Source organism: Podarcis tiliguerta (genome assembly GCF_965153285.1).
Source record: "Podarcis tiliguerta genome assembly, chromosome: 7".
Lineage (NCBI taxonomy): Eukaryota > Metazoa > Chordata > Lepidosauria > Squamata > Lacertidae > Podarcis > Podarcis tiliguerta.
Window position 1 is genome coordinate 17391952 of NC_139540.1, and position 20436 is coordinate 17412387.

The 20436-nt window shown below is 40.1% G+C and overlaps 1 protein-coding gene and 1 long non-coding RNA gene across 11 annotated transcripts in view; one reads left to right on the forward strand and one right to left on the reverse strand.

The window, feature by feature from the left end:
- Positions 1-17587, forward strand: part of TRPS1 (transcriptional repressor GATA binding 1) — a 236193-nt gene extending 218606 nt beyond the window's left edge. For all 10 annotated transcript variants that reach the window (XM_083450401.1, XM_083450408.1, XM_083450406.1 and 7 more), the window contains 2 exons: positions 8399-8521; positions 12313-17587. In XM_083450401.1, coding sequence (XP_083306527.1) covers positions 8399-8521; positions 12313-13374 — 1185 coding nt within the window. In that variant the 3' untranslated portion in view covers positions 13375-17587. The remainder of the gene's footprint in view (positions 1-8398; positions 8522-12312) is intronic.
- On the reverse strand, positions 14204-20141 carry LOC310682260. Its single transcript, XR_014513822.1, has 2 exons — positions 18756-20141; positions 14204-18201 (listed from the first exon to the last, which is right to left on the reverse strand). It is a non-coding gene; the product is annotated as an uncharacterized lncRNA (long non-coding RNA).
- Positions 20142-20436: the final 295 nt, after the last annotated feature.

Sequence of the window (20436 nt, forward strand, 5' to 3'; positions counted from 1 at the left end):
CCACTTGCTAAAGTAGTGCTTCAGGTTAAGAACAGTTTCAGGTTAAGAACTCTGGAACGAATTAAGTACTTAACCTGAGGTACCACTGTAAACTGTTACAAAAAAAATCAGATCTGGCCCTCTCTGAAAAAAAGTTTGGGCACCCCTGCCTGAGGTATCTTTCTAGACAGCATACATGGGAGCAGAATTGACCACTGTTGTGTGTCTGTGTATGTCTCTCTGTGTGTGATGAGGTTAGGTGTGTGTGTGTGTGTAGTGGCAAGACATGGTGTAAGTGGGTGGGTTTGTGGAGTGTGTGCTTGGTCATTGGGTGTAGCTGTGTGGCTGGAGTTAAGGGCTAGATGTAGTTGTGGTGTTGGGGTACTCAGCTGTGGTGTCCATAACAATTTCTCAGGACCCTAAAACATAGGTGACCTAACAGCTTCACCCCACATAATTAAAGGAATATGCATTGCACATAGCAGCCACTAGTTGGCTCCCTCTGCAAACACTGAACTCCTGGCAAAATGTTCACTTCAAACTTGAATCTGTGCATGCCCTGCTTTATGTTTCCATTAGCTTCATTTTAATGTAAACCTCTTTCTAAGAAACATTATTAAGAAATACAATCAATCAATCAAACCCTGTCATATACTTTAATAGGGCAGAAAACCCTTAATAACTTTTGAACCACTACCCAGAATTTGTTCAAACTATTGAAGAAATGCCTTCCTTGGCAAGCATAATAAAATACTGTACCTCAATACTTTTAAACAGAATTGCAAATAAATATATAGTATACCTGTTTATAAATATAGAAATATTATATTATATTAATGTAGTACATTTTTTGAATGAAATTCTACTGATTCAGAATCCGCCAATGACCTGTTACATTGTTTATTACATCCTGTTGCTTGTAATCTAGCCAGACTCTTTTGAATTAAGGTTACCTCAACACACACACCCAAATCCTAGCCTAAAGTACTGTATTTTTAGTATTTTTTCTACAGCAGAGTAATACAGGAACTTTTCAGGATGCTCAAACCTATGTACACCTATCTTGGAATAAACCCCATGGAGCAAAGTGAGACTTGAACCTCTGAAGAAACAGACATGGGATTGGGCTGTATGACACTTTTAAGGGTTGCATAGACTTGATTATCTAAAAGTGAATCTGTACACTGTTGATATGTACACTCTGTAGACAAAAATTAAGTCTTCTGTCCTCATGGTAAATAAAATGCCAAATATGTCATCTTAATTGCAAATAGCTTCAGCAGCTCATGTTTCAGTTCACTGAAATGATGAGCAAATTCTGACGGGAACCTGTAGAATTTCAAGGGAGTCATAGAATTTTACCTGACAGTTACATTGTTGGTTTTTAGAGAAGCATGGACCCAAATAATTGGAAGATCCCTTTCAGTTAACCACTGAGAGGGAAGCCTTGAGGAAGAGAGGGAACTCTCAAAGCTAGTGCCATTACAAACCATTTTTCTTCATTATTCTCACATCCAGAGGCTGGTCTGGATATAATAATAATAATAATTAATAATAAAATTTATTTATATCCTGCCAGAACCGGGCTCAGGGTGGCCAACATCAAAATATATAAGACATTAAGACATAAAATTCAGCAATCAACTTGTTCATTCCTCTTCAGAGTCAACCTCTCACTTTCACACCTCCTTCCGTGCTCTTCCTTGCATCTGGAATGTTCTGCAGTCTCTGTTCATCAAGCCATCTTTTCCTCCCTTCTCAAAATCAAAAACCCCTCCTCTCCATTTTGCTAGTGTTAAACTGTGATCCTTGTATCAAGGACTATGCTTGTTCTGTATTCCGTACAGGTCCTATCACACTCTTGGTGCTAAATGCATGTTTTTTGTATTCTAGTGCTGCTCCTCTTGTTCCTACTAGCATAGCCAATAGTACTACTAAGGAAAGTAAATGAATACATTTGTTTTGAAGTAATTTCCTTTAGGTTTTGCGGCAATTACAATAATTTAACCATACCTATGATTGAGATTTAGCCTGGTTTACATTATACTACTAAATTCGGAACCAGAACATCCTCCAGGAAAATCATTTAGCACTTCTGCAATGCTGCTCTTGTGATACTACAGAGTACTAATACTTGCACAGCTTGTAAGTGGGCCTCTTTTCCAACGTATCTGCTGCTTAATGCTGCATATCTTTGGCATTGTCTGTTACTCTCAAGTTGTGCCATTGTGGTCGATGATAATTGGCTTGGAGAAATTATTTCAAAGGCTGCAACCCATCGCCTTCCCAAAATTAAACACGGCTTTATTTATTCATTAAGAACATTTGTATCCTGCTCTTCAGCCAAAAAGTGTTCCAGAGTGGCTTGCATTCAGTCAGTATTTAATTTGGGCAAAACAATACATTTGGGCCTGACACAGTAGTTAAAGACACATTTTCCTCCTGATTACAAACCCTCATTTTGTGTTTTTATATATGGGACTCTCAAAACACATGACTAATTTTGAAAATCCTTCTGGTACTATCCTAGTAAAACTAGGGTAGTACTAGATGTACCAGATGCACTGGTACTACCCTACCAGGGTAGGATAGTACCAGATGTTCATTGCATTTGGTTTTCATGGCTAAACTAGTGGTTTTGTAGGGTCCAAAATACTAGAACCCTTATAGCTGAAAACATATACCTTTTTCATGCCTCTTCATAGCCATTGCTCCTCTGATTTGCTGCGAACTTGCTCTTATTCCCCCACTTTCACTCTCACACTTAACTGTGGATAGGGATCCTTTTCTGCTTCCTGTTTGCTCCTAATGAAACAGTAATCGCATAGTGAACTCAGTGACAATCATTCTAGCTCACGGGTGTCCAGAGGCAGGGCCATTGGCATCCAAGGCCAGAGGCTCATTCCCCAGAAACTGCAGGGCTCCCCTCGTGTGAGTAATGCATGTTCTAGTGGAAAATCCCAAGATATTGCAGTCACTACAAATGCGAATCCATTTCCCTGTGTCTGGGTTGATCTGTCTTTTCATGGCTTCCTCATGCTTCTTATCCATGCAAAACTTTTGGAACATGCTCAGAGACTAAGTACAGTCTTCTCTTTAAATTCTCTCTAAGCTTTCTTTCCCCTTCAATTAATGTATCAGGAAGCTTTCCTGTAAGATACGTTTGCTAGTTTCCTGGAAACGCTTTGAGAAAGGGGGAGAGGTATGATCCACAAACCTGAATTTTTTTTTTCATAGTTGGCTTTCCTCCAAATTATAAACAGCTGAACTGATTTAAATAAAGTTTTGTGTTTTTTGTTTTTTTTTTAAACCACTTCACATCTGTGCTGGCCAATTTGTGTGCCAAATTTCAGCCCAATGCGATTTGAGACAACTGAGATATTAAACACCCCAACCTAGGAACTAAAATGGAAATACTGACAGACCCTTAACTGTAGTGGTCCCTTCAGGCAGTGTTATTATAATGTACTGGCTATAAGGATCCACATAATTAAAGATTGACGCAGCAGAAACATAGTTTCAATTATAGACCCTTTGGGCTTCTTTTCCCAAGCACGTACAGGAAATCTACATGGATAACTCCAATTAGTAACAAGTGGCGTTGATGGGAATCCAGACCCCTTCATCTTTGTTCAGGGACATGTTCAGAAGTGCTGCTAGGAGGTTCTGTTAGGGCTGGGACGCATGAAATGGGATGCAAACGGCTAATGCAGACATAGGCAGTGTGGTATCCTGCAGAGGTTGGTGGACTACAATTCCCATCATCTTTGACCATTGGCCTTGCTGATTGGAGCCGATGGGAATTGTATTCCAACATCATCTGGAGTGAGAGGTAAATAAATACCCTTCACTTAGAGAAGGATCTGAAAAAAATTCATTGAAGCGTGAATGTTTCATTCTGGATTGTTTTGTTCTCACACCATACTTTTAAAGGACATGGTTTTCCCCCAAAGAATCCTGGGAACTGCAATACGATTGTAGCCCTGTGAGGGATAAGCTCCAGTTGTGCCTGTTAAAGTGGTCTGAATGTGCTTTAAATGTGTGGGTTTCAGGTTTTCTAAGAAATAAGTTGTTTTGCTGGAATTATTTTTAGAAAAGGAATTGTGAGTTTTATTGGTGAGCATTCAGGGTGGGCTGGGGATCCTAGCATTGGCTCATGCTATGCTTTGTCCTATTGTAGGAATTGTAGTTGCAGAAACAGGCATTACAGAAAATTCTTCTCCTACCTTAAAAAAAAAAACCCCACTCAGGAACAAGAGATAGATTGGGAACTGAACAATCACATTTCGCAAAACAACAATAGAGAAAATTGACACAAATAGAGAAGATACAATCAAATAAAATAATGCTTTTCTCCATGTTTCACAACTCTTTGTGATGGTTTAGGACCAGGTTGGCCATGAAGGAATTCAATGCACCTATAAGGCAGCTGGCCTCAGGTACTTGGTCTGCTGACCACACATATACAGAATTTAGGTTGGTATTGCAAGCCAGAGATTAACTTTTGGAGGAAATACTACTCAGTTTTTAATACAGTGAAGGGTTACCAATTAGACAAATTTGTATTCTCAACGAGGAAATTACAGACTTCAGTGACACTAGTAAACCCTTTTTTTTGGAATTAAATAGCATCTAAATTGAAGAAGATGAAGAAGCTCCAATCTGTTCATCATCCAGATTATGAAGAACATTACACTGTTTACACAGAAACTAGGAAGTGTTTTTTAAAATATATTTTTATTGATTTTATATAAAATAACAGCCATTTAACACAGGAAGGAATAGGTTAGATGGGTCATACTGGTTCCAGACAATACATTTCCTGAATTACCTTGCTTTCCAATGTATAATAAATAGCTTCTACTTATCCTGTTAGAGATTTTACATCCTTTCCACTTGGTTAACTTAATCAGTTCTAAAACAATCCAATCTCTAAGTAAGAACTGGATGCACCTTCAGATTTCCCCCCCTTTTTGAAATTATTTCCAGTCTTGTCACAGAAAATACAACAACTTTCCAATAATTTCCATGTCCACATTTCCCCCCACACAATCTATCAGGTAATAAAGTAAGATTACTTTCTTCCAGCTACAGCCTGTGTAATTTTATACCGTTGTGATTTTGGGTGCAAGTTACAGCACTTGTGAGCTCTGTGTTGCTTTTCAGAATGGCTCATGATGGCCCAAAGACATAAAAGAAGGCACAGAAACATTAACTTAAATCCAAATAAACATCACTTTATTGATTAGAGAAGTTGAATTTAAACTCTCCTCTGGCCTTATCTGGCATGTGTTCATTAATCCCAGTCGCTATGGCAGGCTAGTTCATTGCTTCACAGTTTAGCTTGAATTTAGTTGCGTCTTGGCATATATTTGATGAAATAGCTATGTGTCTAATGTAGTTGTGGTTTCTCCTTTAAATTTTGGTCGCACTGACAAGCGCTCAGTAGCAAGGAAGAATCTTCATTTTAAAGACTCTTAATCTCAGGCTCGTGGGTTCAAGCCCTGTGTTGGTCAAAAGATTCCTGTATTGCAGCAGGTTAGACTAGATAACCCTCATGGTTTCTCCCAAATCTACAGTTCCACGATTCTATTATTCTATTTACACTTTGGGTCAAGCAAATTCAACCACCATTGAATTGTATGGTGTCCCAGTTGTATAGATAATTTTTCACTCCATATTTTGGCATAATATACAACACAGTAATTGTAAACAGTCATTCCCGATCAGTAAACTGCCTGCACAAATCATTCGTTCCAAATAATTCCTTCGCCTTAAAGTGTTTACAAATAATCATCACATCATTTATTTTATTGCGGTTTTTTCGTTTTTAGGTTTCCCCAGGGTTTCAGTGGTGTAGATAGGTAATTAACCTTCTATGCATATATATACGTAATAGATAAACTAATAGTTAATTGATAATGAATCATTTTAGCCATATAAATAATAAGCATTCTATGCATATTCCCCAAAAGGCCACCTGCCCCTGTATTGACCTGTAAGATCACTTAGATCACCTGTGTAAATTCTACCCAGGCACCACATCCTACAGAGCAGTAACCCCAAAACAGGCATTTTCTGCCCCTTTCCCCCTTTTTATGGACTGCTTTTCCCCCTCCAGATGCCTTGCAAAGACTTATTTCTTTGCCCAGGATTCCCCTGACCCGTGAGATGAGATGTTTTATGTGTTTAAATCCCCTGAATTCCTGTTTTATTTGTTTTTCTTCTATTTTCTGTTAATAGTCTTTATATTGCAGTTCTATTGGTGTTTAATTTTTTAAGGTTGGTTTTAAAGGATGGATTTATACGGTATATATATATATATATATATATATAATCACTTTCTATATTGTACACTACTTAGAGCTAAGCCAAGGAACCTCTGGTCCTCCAAACATGATTGGACTACAGTCCCTATCAGACCCACCCAACATGGCCGATGGCCAGGGATGACTGGAGTTGTTGCCCAGTGTCAACAGTTTTCCCAGACACGGCTTAAAGAGTTTTCAATATTAACTGGTTTATAAATGCACATGTTTATAAATGCATAGTACATTATGAAATAATTGGACATGGAGTGGTCCTATTGTAACTGAGACATAGGTGAGACAATGAGGTGTAATTATGATTATGATTTAGTGGTTTTTGGTTGGAGGGGTGGGACCAGGAGATCATTCCACTAGCATTCTTGATTTTATTACCTCGACTTGAAGCAAGACAACCTGCTCCACTAATGAAATTGTGTTCTTGGTTTAAAAGGGCAATTGTTAGGCTGACTTTGGTGCTCACCGAAAAACATTTCCCCAGTCTTGTTAAATTATTGCTCTCATTTTAGATTTTTATGGCCGTGTAGGTTACCTGCCCTCGTTTCCCTGTGTTTCATTCATTTTCCTCGTATTGGTGATTAATGGGGGATGTCGAACGTTAGAGTGAGCAGGCATCAGCAAATGCAAGATCATAATTAGTTTAGCTGACGAGGGCCTCTGATAGCGCTTGCATCTGGATGGAAAAATTACCCTATAGGGAACTGGCTGATCACCAGGTCTTTTTAGTGATACATTGTGAAACACCCGATGAATCAAATGCCCTTTCCATGCCAAGAAAGTGTTCCATACTCCTAGCCAAAATTATGTCTGCAAAAAGCTTTCCATTTGAAATGTATCAGAGTACAATTATAACCATTGTATTTTCTTGGCACTGATAACCCCCCTTCCCTACAGTATGGCGTAAAGTTAAATAAATTACTTAAATTTGATGAAACCTTGAAATTTTGATTTACAGGACTGGTAATTTTTTAATTTAGAACAAAATCAGTTTAATCTTTTAGTGAAACTGTTTTCCCTCCACACTTGTGCAGGGCAGAGAACATTTAATAAAAGTTTGTAAAAAGGAAAGAAAGAAACCAATGTTGAAATGATTTTTTTTTTGGGGGGGGTGGAGGGGAGGCAGAACAAGACAGCCATGTCATTGTTGTTAGCAGTTGTGCCCACAAACACAGCCTGTTTTTTTTCTCTTGGTGTTCTTATTGAAATGAGAAGTTTAATGATATCATTATGTCACAGAAGGAATTTAACAAGCTTCTCTGGTCAGCGGTGCCCGATGCTGAACAACATGGAATATAAGTAAATGTTGAATGGGCTATTAGTAAAGCTGTAGAGCTCAGTTAGCAGCCCAATTAATGTTCATTTTGCATTTGGAAAAGTTTTGCCTTTACTAAATTAAAACGAAAGTAAGAAAAAATCTCTCCGCTGATAAGGCGGTATTGCCTAGTTTCATACGAAGTTCAGAAGTGGTATCATTAGCAATGCCATATTTTTCACCGATGAAATTAGGCCGTGGTCTCAGTCAGCTGTGGGAAATAGAAAGTAGCATAAGTGGATTTTAGTTTTATGTTAACCTATGTGGGAATTACATTCAGTATTGTGTATATTGTTAATGACGTATAGGCTCTTTTACAAGAACTGGAATGAGACAAACAAACTGAAATCACACACACACACTATTTGTAGTTAATATTTATAATTAAAACAGTGAAATACTTGCAAAAAGCAGCTAGCAAGATCAGCAGAGATCATTTTGTGTCAAAATAGAATATTGAAATTCCGAGTTCAGAATCCAGTCATTAGAAGGGCACAGACACCAAAGTTCAAAAAGTTAAAGCTGTTACCGGGTTGGGGGGTGGAGAGGGAAGTGGTGGTATTTCGCACACCTCATCCATCACTGTAGGGTAAATTGTAATGAAAATCAGCGGTCCCTATTAAGCGCAATTGAACCTGACCTCATTATGGGCAGTGTGGTTTTTATGCTATCAATTGTTGCCAGCCTAGAGACAAAACTCCTGTGTTGATTTGTCCTAACTCCACAGATCACGTGACTTAACCTTTGACCTTGTGTCCCCCCCTTTTTTTTCCCATTTCAGAGACGTAGAGGCTCAGGAGTTTTCTGTGCCAACTGCCTGACCACAAAGACCTCTCTCTGGCGAAAGAATGCAAATGGAGGATATGTATGCAACGCGTGTGGTCTCTACCAGAAGCTTCACTCGGTAGGAAGAACTTACTCGTTTTATGCAGGAAAGGTTTTCGGCAGCTAGGCTGAAGTAGGGCAGCTGCGGTTAATTTCCTAACTGCATTCCCACCCCCCTTTTTTTTCTTCTTCTTCTTCCCAACGCGGCCACTCTGGGATCAGATGTGATTCATTATGGAACATGCTGATACACCACGGAGAGGCGTCTATGCTGGAGATTACCAATGAGGCATTAATTATTTTGATACAAAATAAAGAATAAAAGTGGGGGTGTTTCCTCCTCCCACCCAAGAAGTTCACAGAAATATGTTGCAACAGATCTTGTCAAGATCCCCTCATATTGATCACAAAGGGGGAAAGCTTGTAGCTCAGTGGCAGAGCTGATGAAGGAAGAAGGACTCAGTTTCGGACCTGGTATCTCCAGATAGAGTGGGAACATACCCTGTCAGAAAGCAGCTGCCAATCATTAAAAACAGCATTGAGTTCAATCGTCCAATGATCTGATGGATAGAAAGCAGAAATATGTCCCTTGTTAACATCTAGCTCCAGCCTAATAACTCAGCATCAGGGCAATATTTTTGTTCCCAACAATGTATGATCAAGGGACATACATACTGTCCTGTTCCAATGAACATAGCTTGGTTTATGCCAACCTGCTCCACCCTTCCCTTTTGATTCACTGCAGGACTTCCTGGCTTAATCAACCCTAGTTTCCCATTACATCTGAACCGGTAAACCATAGTTACCAGAAACTCAACAAGCCACAATCTTAAGCCCAATCAGAAATGTGGTTTAAGACCTTGGCTTGTTACAGTTCTGGTAACACATTTTGAACCACTTTGAGGATTTCTTCTTGCCATCAAGCGGCATATAAATATACAAGATAAAGAAAAATAGACATAAGAAAAAGCTATGATTAAACATCCCATTGAACTCTTTTATGCCTAGAAGGGAACAAGGCTCATGCATATATTTGCTTAACAAGCCAGTGTATGTACGTCCAAAGCAGGCCATTGAATATTGACCATACCAGATATTAGCCAGATTTCAATGGCCCATGTAAGAGCATTCCTTTAATAAATAAATAAAATTATTGGGTGGCATTCACCTAACCAGCCCCACCAGTGGAAGTGCTGCGTAAGGACTTCTGCTTGCACAACAGGACTTCCTCCCAAATTCCCTATATCTGCTGAAATTGGTTTATGGGGGAGAACGCCAGAATAGCACAGGGGATGGGGGGCAAGCAGGTTATTCCATCTGGCAAGCTGCAGTGCTTTCACAGGCAGGACAATGGGAAGAATGCAATGTTGACTTCTCCCAATTATAGGAGAGTTCATGCAATTTTATGAGAGTTTTAATCCTGACTTTTAGTGTGAAATAGTTTCTTATAGTTTATTTAACAACATAATCACACAGATGGCAAATTCAATCTAAATATAATTTCATCTGGCGCCTTTTTTAATTCTATTTAATTTTTGATCCACTGTTTATATCTTGTCTTGGAATATTGCTGTACTGCCTCTTTTGCATCTTTTGAAACACCCCCCCCCCCGCCCTTTCTTAGAAGTAATGGAAGACATGGTTAGTTTTGTGAGATTGTGTGTGTGATGTGTGTACACACACACACACACACAAGAAAGTAAATACATTATAGCTACAATTTTAGATATTTTAAATTAAAAGGTATCATAAAACATGCAAAGTAATCCTAATAAATGTATGCTGGCAACATTGCTAATTGGTTATAAGTTGTAAAACCTTTATTTCATTAGCACAAAACTAAGATAACACCATCTTTAGTAGCAGTATTGGAGCATCGTAGTGAGATGTTATTTGATGTACACTGACATTAATGAGTTCAATTTAACTGCCCAATCAAAGCCCATAGATATAATTAACCCTGCTAGGCTGTGACAAACAGAAACACACTGAAATAAATGTAGATATTTAAAGGGTTGTGTTTTTTTTCCCCTCCCATTTTTACAAAGCTACATAAACTGGAAGTAAATTAGTGAATAAACTGTAGCAAATATGGATAGAGCTCACTTTCAGAAATAGCTTGCAAATTAATTCACACCCTAATATTGCTATATTCTCTCCCCCACCCCATTATAACAACTGCCTCTTTATGTAGTGAAAAGTATATGGGGATGGGCTTCTCATTGCCCCATTATTCAAAGTGATGGACAGCTTTTGCTACCAAATTGCCTGTCTACTGTGTCTCATAGAACACAACAGAAGCCCTTTAGAACTGAAGTGGCATTAAAAATAAAAGCAGCAATTGACAGAAATTGAGATCAGTGGTGTATCTGGCATGTACTTCCACAGTGGATTTATTCCCCTCGTCCAATCCATCTCCATAATATACACAGTCCTAAGTCCCATTTCTCAGTGGTACTAGAAAGCATAGGAACCAGTGGGTAGTTGAGTATGTCTGTATGTATGTTTGTATGTTCGTATCTTCCCTTTCTTCCATGACGTAACTGAATATATGATGCATATATATAGGTTTACCAGGCAGTTTCCCATTCTGGCACCACATATGTGTGTTTTACAGTGAACAGGAGTGATGAGCAAGCCAAAGCAGAATCTATACTCACCATTCTGGCATGTGCTACACTAGCGTATAGCTAGTGTATAGCTATAGCGTATAGCTATAGTGTATAGTGTATAGCGTATACCTAGCGTATACAAGTTTAAAAAGGCAGAAATATTCATGCAGAGATGTTATTTAATGTAACAATAGATACACATAAAGCATTTTTAAACTATCCTAGTAAAAGAGAATTGAGTGTTCAACTTACTTGCCTGAACTTTGGGACCTTACCTCATAATCATATTATTTCCTGCCCCACAGTTCCTCTTTACTTATTGAGGAGCTTGCCCTTCCTAGAACCGAATCATAGAGTGGGAAATTCAACCACTACTGTTCTTCTGAAATAAAAGTTTTCGCTTCTTATTAAACACCTAAATCATAGTGAATATTTATTCAAAATTAGATTTTTAATAGACTAAAGCTTGAGAGGCAATCACGACACAACTTGTTTGACTTCGAAAAAGAGGCTAGAAAGTTGTGGGGTGAAGGAGCCAGGTGAAGCAAGCAGACACTTGTGTAAAGATAATGGTGCTGGTAAGAAAGTTGGCTTGTTTCGCATGCTGTCTAGGCTAATGTTGGTTTAAAAATGCTGGTATGCATAATTCATGAGTCACAATCATAGTCACTTAAAACATTGATCTTCAGCAAGGGGTCATGATATCCAAGTAACTTAAGGTGGGAAGGGAAAATAGGGAGGGAAGCAGAGGAAATTATCCTGGTCCAATAAACCATGGTTTTTCAGTCCAGCGACAAGCTGTGTGCCTCCTTCCCTTCCTCTCTGCCTCACATGTTTGGCTTCAACAAATCTTGGTTTCTTACCAACTGGGAGATCAAACCAAGATCAGATTTAAGATCTTGTAGTTTAGAATATCCTCAATCAATATGGTCATTATTAGGAATTTTGTGCACTCAGGGGACTCTTGAAAGTAACAAAAAGTTGTTAGGGTGGGGAGATTTGATACTGGCTAAAGCACTTTGATACCAGCTAAACCATTGAAAGGGGGCGTTGCCACATTTTTAATTATATAAAATTAAGGAGTGCTTGCTTTGACCTTCCTGTCTTCCTGATTTGAGGAAGCCATTTCTTTAAGCTGTTTCCCTGCAATGGCTTGATGTGGCTCAGCAACTCTAACTGGGGATTTGCACAAGCAGTTCTGCAAAGCTTTGCTTAGCAATGCTCGTTTATTTATGATGTTATTGTGTTTTATATGCAGACTCCCAGGCCTTTAAACATCATTAAGCAGAACAACGGTGAGCAGATCATTAGGAGACGAACGAGAAAGCGCCTTAACCCGGAGGCACTTCAGGCTGAGCAGCTAAACAAACAGCAGAGAGGGAACAGTGAGGAACAAGTCAACGGCAGCCCGTTAGATAGGAGGTCAGAGGATCATATAACAGAAGGTCACCAGAGAGAAATCCAGCTTCCCAGCCTGAGTAAATATGAAGCCCAGGGCTCATTGACTAAAAGCCATTCTGCTCCGCAGTCAATATTGGTCAGCCAAACTCTGGATATTCACAAAAGGATGCAACCTTTGCACATTCAGATAAAAAGTCCTCAGGAAAGTACCGGAGACCCAGGCAATAGTTCCTCTATATCAGAAGGAAAAGGAAGCTCAGAGAGAGGCAGCCCGATAGAGAAATACATGAGACCAGCTAAGCATCCGAACTATTCGCCACCCGGAAGCCCCATTGAAAAGTACCAGTACCCACTCTTTGGGCTTCCATTTGTACACAATGACTTTCAAAGTGAAGCTGATTGGCTGAGATTCTGGAGTAAATATAAGCTGTCCGTTCCCGGGAATCCACACTACTTGAGTCATGTGCCTGGCCTACCAAATCCTTGCCAAAACTATGTGCCTTATCCCACCTTTAATCTGCCTCCTCATTTTTCAGCTGTCGGATCTGATAATGACATTCCTCTAGATTTGGCGATCAAACATTCCAGACCTGGGCCAACTGCAAATGGTGCCTCCAAGGAGAAAGCTAAGGCACCGCCAAATGTAAAAAATGAAGGTCCCTTGAATGTAGTCAAAACAGAGAAAGTTGACCGAAGTACTCAAGATGAGCTGTCAACCAAGTGTGTGCACTGTGGCATTGTCTTTCTGGATGAAGTGATGTATGCCTTGCATATGAGTTGCCATGGTGACAGTGGACCTTTTCAGTGCAGCATATGCCAATATTTTTGCACGGACAAGTATGACTTCACAACTCACATCCAGAGGGGCCTACACAGGAACAATGCACAAGCTGAAACGAATGGCAAATCTAAAGAGTAAAGATAAATAAAATAAAATAAACCTTAGCACTTAGCACAATTAAACAGAAATAGGTTTCCTTGATGGGAATTCAATAGCTTGTAATGTCTTATTAAGCACTTCATATAGCAAGCATGCCTTATCCAGTATACAATCCTTCGTTCTTTTCTCTTCCCTCCATTTCCTTCCTCTAGACAAAAAAAAAAAAAAAAGTTACCAAGAAGGAAAAGCAAAATGGATGGCAGCTGGAATTGGGGGTTAAGGGATATTTACTTGGGACCCGTCCACCAAAACTATACAGAAGACACTATATCAGGGCAAGTCTCTTCAGGGGGGGAAACCCTAATCAGACAAGTAATGCTTTTCGTTCTTGTAGCTGGCTAGAATGCAAAGATGTATAATGCAGGTGTACAGTAACATATGCACACTGTATAGCAAAATGGACTTGTTAAATAAACTGATGTCCAGAAATCTAGTAGTATTTTTTTTTTTCCTCATTTGGGTTCACTTTGGCCTTATTAGAGCATCCGACAGCATCCACCATTTCTGCAATCTGGAGGTAGTAGTTTTCTCCAGACGTCACTCATGCAAAACCAGACGGTAGCTACTATTTTGATGGCTATCGCCTTGCAGTCTACAACAGTACACCCCAGTCTATCAAGGTCTAGTGCAATAGTAGATCGAATAGGTACCTGCAGACCTAGGAACAATCATCAGGAGCATTCAAAATCATGAAAGCCTCAGTGTAATGCTCCTTCCCTTGCAATCTGAAAACTTTTTTTAAAAATAATAATAAAAAAAGAATCTCAGGAAAGGTTAAAGTTAAATGGCGCTGGTGTCGGGAAAAAGAAAAAAAACCTATATATTTGTAGTCCAGACCTTCTCCTTTCCAGTCTGAAAGATGCGAGAAGGCCCTTTAAAATAGATATTGTGCTGGTGTTCATTAATTTCCAGCCCAGTACAGGCCCCAGGGTTGCAAACTACATCTCAGGGGTTTCTGAGTAACGTGCTTTGGCCAAAATACAGGTTTTGGAGTAACATTCTGTAGAAAAGTGCTCTGCCTGGCGACTTATCTCTTTTATGGAAGCTTCTTTACCAATTTGATGTGCGTAGTATTAATGTTTTGCATTAGCTATTCTTTCTAAATTTCGCTTCAGGGTTGAGTGTATGACTCACTTTCTCAAATGCCCTTTGGTTATTTATATGTAGCGGTCAATCTCTTCACTAGACTTAATGCCAGCTTTTGCTCGTGTCTGCCTTCATGGCTGTTTTTGTTTTTAATACTTTAAAAAGAAAAAGAGAGGGGAGGTTTTGTAAAACTAGCCCATGAAGGGAAAGCTCCTCAGCGTAACTGCTCAGGGAAATAGGTCTAAATAACTCAATATTCAATCATTGGTTCGCGGTGCTTTTAGCCAAGCCTCCATAGATGCTACAAGGATCTGCAAAGGACAGACTTCAATTCATTTGCACGATATCGGCCCAGCCAGTAGTTTTGATTGTTGTTGTTTTTACGAAGGGATATACAAAGAGATATTACAAGCTACTGGATGCACTGTCAGATTAACTTATTTCATTTAAGAAGTTGGGAGAACAAATAGGGAAAAAAACTTATTTTTCTAGTAAATATTAATGTATTACATTTCAAATAATGGTGCCTGACATATTGAATAATTATTTTCTACAGTGTACGTATGCAACAAAGATATTCCATCATGCATAAGATTCAGCGCTGGCTCAGCCTCGCTCTGTTTACATTTGCAAATGTAGCAAACAAGGTAATGAAGCAAATTTCTATTGCAGTAGGTCTCTTTTATTTGTGCGTGTGTGTGTGCATTAAAATTGTAAACAGTAACATGAAATGAATGGACTTTGTTGATATTAATGATTTGCTGGGGGAGAAGAAGATGAAAAAAGAAGAAGAAAATGGCAAGAAGGAAATACGAGAATATTTTTACGCCTACTTAGGAGGAAGCGAAAGGGTAGCACGATTCATTCCAAGTACTTTTTTGTATTCTTAAGCTCTTAACTCACATTGTTATGCTTAAAATGATAAACATATATCCTCTTTTTATTGCTTTGTCTATGTTTCAGATGAAACATTTCAGAGATTATGTCGAGAGGTGCCATACGACTCCTTGGCACTGAAGGTTTTTATTGCATTCTGTAGTCGCATTGCACTCCCGTTTTTACCATATTACACAGCCGCTTCATTGTTTGGGTTTTTTTGTGTTTTGTTGTTGTCGTCGCATTGGGGCTTTACTTCTTTATTTCGCATTGCAGGCTCTTTAGTCTCTCGAGGTTATGGAGTACAACTGGTTCCTGAATGTTGCTGCGAATGAAGTTTTAAAACGTCTTGTCTTATATCCAGTTGCCTGTCCCTCCCCTGTTTTGTTTTCTCAAATGTTCTAGGAGATTGTTTCTAGGGGATGGGGAAGGGCTGTAGCTCGGTGGTAGAGCATCTGCTTTGCATACGGGAAGCCTCCTCTCCCCCAGGTTCAATCCTGGGCATCTCCTGGCAGGGCTGGGAGAGATACGCCAGTCTGCAACCTTGGAGAGCCATTGCTTATCAGTGAGTAAACAGTACTGAGCTAGATGGACCAATCGTCTGACTCGGTATAAGGCAGCTTCCTATGATCCCATCAAGGCTAGATTACCCCAGTTCAGAAAGGTATGTTAAAGGGCCATCTTCTGATCCCACTTACATGCTGCCTATCACAAACGTTCATGTAATTCAAACTAACTTTTAATAAGAGTCAGACGCATCCTTCTCTGATCTAGAAAATGAGCATTTAAAATAAACCTGGGAAAAGGGAGAGAGGACATTGAGGTTAGGGTCATGTCTGACTAGTGGTTCTTTTGGTACAGGGCTCAGATTTGGAGGTGGCCCTTAATGAAATCCGCAAGCCACCCCCAATTTTAGCTAAATCATGTCTCCGCTTTCAAGTCTTCTGAAACCAGTAACTACGGCTGCATTCCTAAACACACTTACCAGGGAGTAAAAGTCTCAGTGAACACAACATAACTTTATTATTGCACAGGATCACTCCACACAGGACCCTCCTGAAAGGTGTAAGGATCCATGCTGGAATCAAGCGTGGTTTTGGCAGAGGAGAACATGTTTTCAGGGGTGAAAACAGATGACCGTTTGCCAGGTGGTAACTCATCCATGGTGTGTAATGTAACCATGTTGCAACGTGGTCATCTGTAGTCTTCTGCCAAGTCCAGAGAGGCGTTTTATCACATCTCCTTTTAAAGCTTTACGAAGACAACGGATAAAAATTACTTGGCTAATCTGACAGGATAATATAGGCAACTATTTAAACCACCAGCTGGATCAGCTTACCATGCATGTCGTGGTCAGTTACTGTTTGTTCATCGGTATGCACCCAACACTGATATTGAAAGCAAAATATGGGAACTGTCACCCTGCATGAGAAGCACTCCCATACCTGACGGCCACAGGTCTTGCTGACCTTGGCAGTGTTACAGAAGCTGCATTTCTTACTTGTTATTGAGTAATTCCTCCCAAGCTTGTTGTTTGCCAAGCCCAAAGAAGCCCCGCAGTCTCACATGGCAACCCCTCAGGGTGTATGGATAGTAGGCTGCATTTGACTTGGCAGGTCACAAGTTCTGCAGGCCTAACCAAGAAGGGGAATTGCTCTGAGCTCAAGGCTGGGTTGAGCAACTGCTTGCTCATCCTCTTGGTTAAGGGAGGCTGTTAATCCATATCCCTAGAAAGGAATCATGAAAATGAATGTTTGTGGAATACTGGGAAGTTCTAGTAGGTGGGAGTGCCAATGCCACTTTATTTTCATCAGCCTCATGTAATATGATCAGCCCTGCTCCAGCGCTTTTAAAGCAGTTGTCCTCCAACGACGCTTAGGTCAATGGTAGGAGCTGAAAGAGATCATCCATTTTCTAGTGACACAGTGTTCCATTAAAAACAGCCATTGTGTGTCAGATTTTCAGGACAAATGCCAAAAATTAACTGCGCTGAGATTTAACTAGTTAATATCAGCAGGTTTGGTTTTTAATATCAGCATTGTTTTGGTTTTTAAAGTTTCTCACCTGCTGGAAGATATCCCTTTCCAGGAGAATGCTTTGTAGGAAATGAACTCTATGGAGTTCTGTGTATTAGGGTTCATCTTTAATCTGCATCCTACCCTCCTTTCCTCCAGCATGCTTTGCAGCACAGCTGGTGGGATATGCCCCTCTCCTTGAATGTTCAACTTTTTTTAAAAAAGTCCGTAGTCCTTTCCCTTGTGGAGCTATAGGGAAGAGAATACAGGCAAAATTCAACCCAGTTACTCCCAGTGTTAGAAACTGAGATATGAAAGCTAGGAGCTAAATAGGTTATGGTTATGGGTGCAACAACAGAATGTCTAGGAACACTTTTTTATAGCAAGAATACAAAGCTTGCAGCTAAAATATTATGCTCATTTTTCACATGGTCTAGTCCTTCCCCTGCCCACCCCTTAATATTCTTAAGAGGGTCTCTTCTCCAGTCTCCAGAGAGTAGCTGGAAGTGGGGAGGCAGAAAAAGGTCCTCCTTTCCTTCCACTCTGTCGTTTTAATCTGAAATCTTAGGCGCAGTACTGTGTACTGAGCCCAGAGCTCAGAAACTGCTCACACTAATGAAATTCCCTGTTGCAAAATGTGCCTAGAACAATGGGGGTTTTGGTTACTCCCTAGTGTAACTTCCACCTGCCGGTGTCATAACCAAAGGCGGTGACATTACTGACAAGTACTACACCTTTTTTAAAATGTTGCAAAATTAGCATGTATTGCATTACTGTTTAATATGATTAAATAACTGTCCATGTATTGGGCTACCTGATACCACCTGCCCTGTAGGTTTAGGCCATTTGAAGGAAAACAGTTTGCGTCTAAAAGCCTGGGTGAGGCAGGTGTGGTCTGAGGGCTTTATATTGCCGGCCCCAGGTCTAGGCCACTATAGAGTTTTACTAGGAGAAATGTTATTGCTGTGCAGCTTAGCTTCTAAAACAGCCATCACCAACATGGTGCCTTTGGAGTTTTGAAGTGCAACTCACATCATCCCCAGCCAGGTTGGCAAATTTACCATAAAATTTAACCTAAGTAAAAAAAAAAACCCACCTTAAAAAACACCTTAAACTGTTAAGCAGATTATCTCAGCCTGTTTAGATTGACAAGTTGCTTGTGGCTTGACATAGTGAGATGTTCTCAAAATTATTTCTTTAGAAAAATGTGTGGGTGGAAGTGCCACTGATACTTTCATCTTCATTGACCTCACATAATACGATCTTCCCTACTGCACAATCTTCCACCACGATCCTGTGAGTCTCATTCAGTTCAATGGGGCTTGCTTTTGGATAAGTTCACCCTCTCAGTGTTATCCTACACCTGTCTACTCAGAAGTAAACCTGATTGAATTCAACAAGACCTACTTCCAGGTAAATGTGCATAGGTCTGCAGCCTTAAGAACATATCTTGGCACGCTCGCCCTTCCCAGAATGTCAGAAGACACACATAGGGCTACCGTTTGAATGTTCCATCATGTTAAACAAAACAAAAAAGCTTGTGATATGCAGAAAACGAGCAGAACAGGAAAATGGATTTTAGTTCAGCCTTGCTCTCTGAGATGCTTCCCGCCCCCTGCCCCCACTTACAATGATTGGGAACATTCAAACATGCACCACTTCTGCCACAATTCTGAGAAGGTCCAGACCCAAATCACTGCTACCATGATTCTTCTCTGCTATAGGGTACTAGGAGGGTTCAGTCAACCTCCCCAACTGTTGAAAGAATTCAGTGGGGTTAGTCCTCCCCACAGCACATCTACTAGCTGTAACCCCACAGTCTGTGTTTGGCCAACGTGTAAAGGAGCTCTGTGGATGTCCAAGTGTAGAACTTCTTCCCACAAGGGCTGAACAGGGAGGCAGTAAGGGTGTCACCACAAGGACAGAGCTAACCTGTGTAATCTCATCACATTCCCCATAGGTTCTTCCTAAAATACCTGGATGTATCCAGTTCTGTATTCTTGTAGTGCAAGGTTCCTTTTCAGTCTCTGTAGCCCAAGACATTGTGGTGCTTCAGGCAGAAAACCCAAGTGATCGCTTGTCTTTACCATTAGCTGAGATGAAACACAATCCACCGGGGTGCTCTACTGCACAAGCCTTATTGAAATGAGTGGGAGACTGGGAGTTGTGCAAGAACAGTACGTACTTAACTTTTTTTAACAGGGAAGCAGCAGACCTTCCATTAGATTGTGACTTTGGGGTTAAATCTCTCCCTTAGTCTTCAACCCTTAAGTGCACCACCATTGGTTACTGTTTCATTTTATTTCATGCTAGGGCTGCCTCTGTACTTTTTCCAGACATGTTTTTCCTCCTTTCCCAGAGAGGGAATAAAATACAGCATCTCAAAATACCATTGTCATATAAGGATGAGCAAAAAAATGGACGTCTTGCCTACAGAATCGTAGAATCAAGGATCATCTAGTCCCCTCAATGCAATGCAGGAATTACAGCTAAATAATGATGTGATGTTTCCAAAAGAACCCTTTAAATGCATAGCTCTGGATTGACTCTAGGATGCTCATGGCTATTCTGTCTGTTACGATACAAGGGGTATTCAGTTTTGTTTTCTCTATTTGTGCTTTCCATTCCCCAGTTTTCATAATGCATGTTCATTTCTACTCACAATCATGTTCCTGGTGTATTTCTTATGCAAAACAATTCTTCAGGCAGCAAAAAGATGTCTGTTACATCTAAACTTGAATAATAAAGTTTTACCACCAGTTATAAAAAAGCAAACAAGTTTGGAGTCTTTTTTGGGGTGGTGCCAATACCAGGATAATGTAAAGAAGGCAAGAGAAAACTAGCACTTAACCTGTAAAGGTCAAGGACCCCTGGATGGTTAAGTCCAGTCAAAGGTGACTAATGGAGTTGTGGCGCTCATCTCGCTTTCAGGCCAAGGGAGCCGGCGTTTGTCCACAGGCAGCTTTCCAGGTCATGCAGCCAGCATGACTAAACTGCTGTTGGCACAATGGAACACTGTGACGGAAGCCTGAGTGCACGGAAACACCATTTACCTTCCTGCCAC